The 8,109-nt window shown below is 37.1% G+C and overlaps 1 protein-coding gene across 3 annotated transcripts in view; it reads left to right on the forward strand.

The window, feature by feature from the left end:
* Window positions 1-8,109, forward strand: part of ATP13A4 (ATPase 13A4) — a 125,562-nt gene that overhangs the window by 46,557 nt on the left and 70,896 nt on the right. For all 3 annotated transcript variants that reach the window (XM_032406897.1, XM_032406898.1, XM_032406899.1), the window contains 4 exons: window positions 904-974; window positions 1,064-1,144; window positions 2,632-2,701; window positions 4,233-4,367. In XM_032406897.1, the coding sequence (XP_032262788.1) occupies window positions 904-974; window positions 1,064-1,144; window positions 2,632-2,701; window positions 4,233-4,367 (357 nt within the window). The remainder of the gene's footprint in view (window positions 1-903; window positions 975-1,063; window positions 1,145-2,631; window positions 2,702-4,232; window positions 4,368-8,109) is intronic.

Consider the following 8,109-nt stretch of genomic DNA (forward strand, 5'->3'; position numbering starts at 1 on the left):
TCTTTCTTTCTTTCTTTCTTTCTTTCTTTCTTTCTTTCTTTCTTTTTCTTTCTTTCTTTTTTTCTTTCTTTCATCTTTATTTATCTTTCTAGCCTCATTCTCCAGTCTGTGATCAAATAGCCCACTCATTTGCCCCTCCCCACAACTAACTTGTGCATAATCTCTTTGAAATGCCCTCTTTCCTTCTCATCTGAGCAAAAATCTTCCAACCCTTCAAGGCTGCAGCTCAGATGTCATCTCCTCCATGATGCCTTCCGTCATCTGTCCTCTCTATATTTCTATTTTAATACTATAAATTTTACTTTATTATATTTTTGTTTCTTTGATATGTATATGTTTGTATGGTATAGTTTTCTCTCTTTTTTTAAGGTTTATTTTTATTTATTTATTTGAGAGAGAGAGAGAGAGCGCATGCGCGAGCAGGAGCAGGAGGGGCAGAGGGAGAGGGAAAGAGAATCTGAAGCTCAGACTTCAAGCTCAGTGCAGAGCTCTACCTAGGGCTCCATCTCATGACTGTGAGATCAGGGCCCTGAGATCACGACCTGAGCCAAAACCAAGAACTGGCCACTTAACTGACGGCACCACCCAGGTGTCCCTACTTTTCTCTTTGGTAGATTTTCTTCCCTTGTTGGGTTATCAAATAGTGGAATGCAGAGACTGAGTTTTGTTCACATGCTCATCCATATAGTATGCCCATGATACACATCAACTGAATGATAACTTCTAATAAGGAATGCCATTTGTGTATTAGGGAAGGTTGGGATAAGTTAGGAAAGGATAATCTTAAGTAAGTATATTAGGGCTCTATCTTTGCTTCTTCCCCAGATGCTTCTTTAGCCACTGAACTGCTATGTATTCACTGATCCTTAAACTAGAGACTTTCTTAGTACTTTTCTTTTGCAGGTGAGATGCATAAAAGTGCAGAAAATAAGGTATGTTTGGAACAACTTAGAAGGACAGTTCCAGAAAATCGGGTAAGTTGTTTTAGCAGTTTCATCCAAAAGAGAAATTTATCTCAAAAATATTATTTCTAAGTATGTTTTTCTCATTATTATTATTTCAGCTGTTTGGAAGACTGGCTCAGTTCTACCAAGATACATCTAAAATTTGGATCAGGTCTAACAAGAGAAGAACAAGAGATTAGGTACCACGCCTACTGTTATCTACATCAGCTCAAAAGGACAGTTACCATTAGCCAAATAGAGAGCCCAGCACATAGTTATCTTAGCTGGTCCATATCAGAAAACCTTGTAAGGCTCTATTCAGTATTATTAAATTAAATGCATGCACATACATTATCTCACTTCATTAGAGCAACCTTGTGGGGGAGGTAGAACAAACATCCTTATCCTCCCAATATAACACATGAGAAATCTGAGGCTCACAGAGGTATGATGGCCCAAACGAGGTCACACAGATGGGAGGTGAAAGAAGAGCTGAGTCTTAGAAGGGCACAGTGTGGAATGTTAAGAGTGTCTCAAAATCTCACTGTAGGGTTTTGAGCAAGTAACTTCTCATCTCTGGGATTTGATTGCCTAATTTTTAACAAGGGGAGGAGGATTCTGTAAACTTCTTGCTGGTCCTAAGTTTCTATGATTCTCACATTCTCCTCCACCCCCTTTCCCAGTAATTGAAGGGACCTAGAGCCTTGCTGCATCAGCATCACCTAGAAGCTTGTTAGAAATGCAGAATCTAGGGGTGCCTGGGTGGCTCAGTTGGTTAAGCATCTGCCTTTGGCTTGTGTCATGATCTCAGGGTCCTGGGATCGAGCCCCACATCGGGCTCCCTGCTCAGTGGGGAACCTGCTTCTCCCACCCCCTCTGCTGCTCCCCCTGCTTGTGCTCTCTCTCTCTGTCAAATAAATAAATAAATAAAATCTTAAAAAAAAAAAAGAATCTTAGAGCACACATCATCCTTAATTGAATCAGAGTCTTCCCATTGACAAGATCATGAAGTCATCTGTATGAGCATTAAAGTTTAAGGAGGCACTGCTCTAATATATTTGCCCAAGCTATTTGATCTGAGAGTCTATATAGAAGGCACAGAGAGAGTGGTTGGTGTTCCCAACAGCAAAATAACTCATAAAGGGTCATTGCTCTGCATAATCAAAGACACATATCTCTAGGTTTTCAATTAAAGGGCTGTATAACTGTGTGTGAGAGCTATTTTTGAGATCCCAACATCTTTTCTTAAAACAAATTCTGCAGCTTCCCAGAGCTGAACAGGAGTAGGCAGGTAGGTCTGGTATTTCCAACCAGTAAAACAATTTTCTTGTAATGATCCCTCCATCCCACATCCACAGAGCCAAATTTGGGGACAGAGTTGAAAGAGTGCCAATCTTGAAACTACTTGGATGAGGCCATGGCTAAATTAAATACCCAAATTGCCATCAGGGAAACATTTAGATCCGAGGAAGAGTCTAATTCAGTAGATGCAATATGATCATGTTTATTGTTTTTGCCCTTGGGAACTCTCCCCTTCCTCAGTTATTTTGAACAGGATGGGGGCATTATGTAACAAGGGGGGCTTTTGTTGATTGTGAGAAAGTGAATAGACCTTTTTTTGAATGAGTAAAAAATGGGTTTCATTTTTATTATTAATAACTGACTGATCTATGATCTCTCCCTATAGGAGGTTAATATGCGGGCCTAACACTATCGATGTTGAAATCACACCAATTTGGAAACTACTCATCAAGGAGGTAATCAGTACTTTCTCTTGGTGCTGGCTGGAGAATAAAGTTTAGTTCTAGTCAAAAGATCAAAAATGCTACTTGTTAATACATAACTGTAATTTGGGATATTTTAAAAAAATACAAAGTATAGTTTCTTCATACCTCTTTTCTACTCTTTTTCGAGGAGACCATCTTTTGAACATGTTGCCTGATTCAGTATAAGATATGATGCCCATGTATCTACTTATCCTTTTATAACTGAATAAACATATATCTCTCTTTCCTTTTTAATCCTATGTTTCTTAGTCTGTCTCAACTTTGTGAAACTAAAATAATCATTGAAAATTTAAAAACTCAGAACTTTTCTTATGGGCAACAATATACAATTTCCTCAGCATCTAAAATTATAGGAAGAAAAGCGTCTGCTTGGACTTACTAGTTTTCTCCATCTCAATGTGTATGTGGGAGGAAAAAAAGGACTTGACCATCATTTATTGAGTTGAATTTTTCCTCTTTGACTTTACTACTGGGCTTATTTTTCATTTTGCCATGATTATTATGAAACTGTAACCATACAGCTGTACTCTGGGTCTTTTCCTTCACTTCACTACTTGCTTTATACAAAGCATACTAAACTCAAGGTACTTTCTCAATATTTCTAGTAAGCTTTCTTTCAGGCATGGGAGGAAGGAAGCAAAAGAGACTGATAGGAAATGTTTCTGTGTGCTCCTTCCTTAACCAGAGGCAAGGATTACTGTTCCTATCCTAGACAAATGGAAATAAACTAGAGCGTATTGGAGTAAGGGCGCAATAAGTCTTAAACCAAAATAGGCTAACGACTGTTGGGAGTTAGCCTCTCCTTTCTCCCACAGTGTTCTACATGTTCAGTGACAGTTTCCCACTTTCAGCCTGGCTCTCTACTTATGAACAATTGTAGTCTTCAACTTAGTCATTAATCTAAAGTATTTTGATGGCTTTGAAGATAGCAGATAGTGTGTCATAGGGAAGAACAACAGACTTGAGAACATTTTAACTTTGTAAACCTGAATACTTTAACTTTGTAAACCTGAAGTGTTAACTTCACCCTTCTGATGGCCAGTACAGTAAACTGGACCTGGTAATATCCATACCTTTCACCCTTGCGATGGTCAACGTGAGGACCCGTGAGACACTACTTTGTAAATGATAAAGTGCAGGAGTGATCAAAAGTGCTCCAGGGCCAGATTCCTTGGGTTTAAGCCCTAATCTGTGACTCTTGCAACTGTGTGACCTTGAGCAAGTTTGTCAAGGTCTGAGGCTCAGCTTCTCCATCTTTGTAATGGTGATAAGTAATAGCTTCTGGGTAATAAGGTAATTATGGAAATTAAAAGAGAAAATTCAGGTAAAGTTGCTTAGTGCAGTGTCTGGCACATGACAATTGCTGAATAAATATAATAAGAATGAGAATATTGTGTGGGGTGATTTGTGTCACAGAGATGCCTATGAAAGCAAACAAGTCAATGAATAGCTAAATGTGAAGACTAAATACTCCTTTGTCTTTCTGTTTTCCTGCCAACAGGTTTTAAATCCATTTTACATATTTCAACTCTTCAGTGTCTGTTTGTGGTTTAGTGAAGACTATAAGGAATATGCTTTTGCCATCATAATCATGTCCATCATGTCCATAGCTTTGACGGTATATGATCTCAGAGAGGTGAGTTTTTTCCACCAATCTTGTGGCGGCAGAAAGGGAACAGTAGGGACTTTATTGAAATTTTGTTAGAAAGAAGAATCAGGAAATATTCATTGCCCACTCCACAATAAATTAGACCAAGTTTGTGAATATCTAGCACAAATACTGATGCCGAATAATGTTAGTTCTTTTCCTTCCCTCACATCCCAATTCCTAACCTTCCAAGTTATTTTTTCCCCTCTTTAGTTTACTCAGGCTGATCAGCCAGAAGAATTTACAAGTATCTATGAATAGTGAGTAAGTGAAAAAAATATATGCAGAGAACACTGTTGGATCTTGAAGATGGTAGAAGAGGGTGGAAGGTGGAAGAGTCTATTTAATAATGACTCTTTTGCCCTTTTTGTTTGGTTGGTACTTATTTGTTAAACTGTTAAAGTCCAACACTTGGCTTTCTTTATGCCCACACCAAGGGATCTAAGTGTTTTTGGGAAAAAGTCGTGTAGAACAGATTGGTTGATCACACTTCCCCATTCTCAAAATTAAAGTTTCAAACCAATCTCTCCTCACCTTTTATGAGATGCCCAATTGCTCTTCTATCACTTCTCCTCTAATTCAGCAGATAATCTCACCACTTGTTCCACAAAGAAGATAGAAGCTATAAGACAGGAATTTGCTCAACTCCCCACTCTCCAACTGCCAAATGACCTTGTCTCTGCCTACCTCCTGCCCTGCCCTCTCATTACAGAGGAGAAATGGCCCTCTGCCTGTGCTTGCAATAACACCCTTTCCCACCTGCTCAGGGTGCTTACGTGGGCACGGAATGACTTCCTCACTCCCTCCCTCAAGGGCCTTTCCATCAGCATTAAACATGCTCAAGGGAGGTAACAATCCCTTCTCTTGACAAAGCTTCTACCTTTAGCTACTACTCTACCTCTCTTCTCCCTTTTACAGCAAAACTTCTTTATGCATGCTCTCATCACTTACTCATCTCCCTCTCACTTCTCACTATACTGACCTGATTTTCACTTTTGTGACTCCATTAAAAAACTCCTAAGGTCACCACTATAATCCTATGGCCATAGGTAGTTTAAAATTCTTTTTTTAAATTCCTTTTTTAAACTAGTTATTTTTTTCTTAGTGGAAGGAGTAATATATGGACACAATTTTTAAAAAGCTCAAATAGGACAATACAGTGTAAATAAAAAGTAAATATCCCTCCCACCTTGGTTCTCCCAGTATCCAGATCCCCTTTCTGAAGGCATCCACTGCGGCCGAATGTTCTGTAACGTTCAGCAGTATTAAACACATATGCACTAATTTGTTTCACACGAATGGAAATACACTAAGTACACTGTTCTGCACTTGCATTTTCACCTAATATATCTTAAATATCTTTCCATATCTGCACAAATATGTTTTCTTTAGATGTACCATAATTTTTAAACCAATCTTATGTTGATGGATAGTTAGGTTGTTTCTAGTCTTTTGCTATTAAAATAATGACAATGCTTGCTCATGTACCTGTTCACACCTAAACATATATGTGTGTTTATAAATATATATAAATTACAAGTATGCATAATTTATATTACACGTAGATATGTATATAACAGGTATATATGTCTGCTTATATATAATTGGTATGGAGATATAAAAAAATTTCTATACTTGAAATTACTTAATTATAAACTAGGTATATTATTTTAATAGATGTGGTCAAAATGCCTCTGAAACAGGGAATACTAATTTACACTCTTCCCAATAGTAGATGAGTGTTGGTTTTCCTTATCTTTGCCAATGTAAGTGAAAATAGAATCCTGTAACTTCAACAGCATGTTTTCCATTACGAGTTGAGAACTTGCTCATGTCCTAAGCTGCTTGTATTTTTTCACTGCAAACTGTATTCGTGTCCTTCATTAATTTTTATTAGGTTGCTGATTTTATAGTCCCCCTCCCACAGTGGACATTTTTTTTCACATTGCAGCTTTCAGTAAACCTCTCAGTTGCATTTGACAGTTAACTGCTCCATTGCTTCTTTTTGAAGTGCTCTTTCCTTTAGGCTTCAAAGACACACACTCTCCATCCTCTCTAGTTCTTTTTCAATCTTTTTTTATAGTTCATCCTCCTCTACCTGGCCTTTCTTTGGGGAGGGGTGTCTCAACATCAAAGCAATATGCAAACTATATAATGTATATTCTATCTCATATACAATGTATGCTCTATCTTCCTCTCCCCCTCCACTTATGCAACCATGTTTATTTGTTTCTTGTGTTTTCTTCCAAAGAAATTTTTAGGCAAATCAAGCAAATGCAAATATATGTATTTTGTTTTTCTTTCTTTCTTATATAAAAGGTAGCATCATTATATTATTTCCTACCTACTTTTATTATTACTACTACTACTAATATGTATTGTTGGCCTTTTCATGTGAGTATATTGAGAGATTCTTCATTATTCTTACAGCTGTATACCAATGAATTCTAAAATGACTTCTAAATTTATATATATTTCAAATCCAAATATTTCTTTTGAGTTTGAGATTCATAGATTCAACAATCTATTTGATTCAAAGTCAATTCATTAGGGAAGATTTCTACTGCTTCCATTGGCTATATATGCTCCAAAAGCACATGTTTTTCCCTTATTACTGATTGTAATGATACATTTATGTTTGTGATTATTTGATTAACAATATTTTTTCCAGTGGGTTGTAAATTCCTTGCTAGTAAGAACCATATCCATTTTTTTTTTTTTTGACCATTCCATCCCCACCTCTTAGCATAGTCCCTGGCACATAAAGGTTGTTTAATAAATATTGAGTGGATGCAAAAATGACTAAAAGAATCAGTTAAGAGTAGAACACTCTGTCTTTCACCTTATATTATTCTACTAATCATTCTTAGGACATATTAATCAGATTTGTAAATGATTTGATGCTAGGAGATTTAGGGGGTGTCTTAAATGGCAAAATCAGAATAAAAAAATGAATACACTAAATGATTAGATTTAACCACTAGAACCAGGTAGTTCTTTTACACAACAATTTCTTAATAAACGTGAAATCTAATATAATTTTATTGTATTTTTCTTTTCTATCCTGTTATTGATTCACTCTCAATGTCTTGTGTATTTCTTTTTTATTATTATGTTATGTTAATCACCATACATTACATCATTAGTTTTTGATGTAGTGTTCCATGATTCATTGTTTGTGTATAACACCCAGTGCTCCATGCAGAACATGCCCTCTTTAACACCCATCACCAGGCTAACCCATCCCACCACCCCCCTCCCCTCTAGAACCCTCAGTTTGTTTTTCAGAGTCCATCATCTCTCATGATTCATGTCCCCCTCCGATGTCCCCCCCTTCATTCTTCCCCTCCCGCTATCTTCTTCTTCTTCTTTTTTTTTTTTTTAACATATATTGTATTATTTGTTTCAGAGGTACAGATCTGTGATTCAACAGTCTTGCACAATTCACAGTGTTCACCATAGAACATACCCTCCCCAATGTCTATCACCCAGCCACCCCATCCCTCCCACCCCCCCACCACTCCAGCAACCCTCCGTTTGTTTCCTGAGATTAAGAATTCCTCATATCAGTGAGGTCATATGATACATGTCTTTCTCTGATTGACTTATTTCGCTCAGCATAACACCCTCCAGTTCCATCCAAGTTGTTGCAAATGGCAAGATTTCAATCCTTTTGATGGCTGCATAATATTCTATTGTATATATATATATATATATATATATATATATA

The sequence above is a fragment of the Phoca vitulina genome, unplaced genomic scaffold (genome assembly GCF_004348235.1).
Source record: "Phoca vitulina isolate PV1807 unplaced genomic scaffold, GSC_HSeal_1.0 scaffold8, whole genome shotgun sequence".
NCBI classification, from domain to species: Eukaryota; Metazoa; Chordata; class Mammalia; order Carnivora; family Phocidae; genus Phoca; species Phoca vitulina.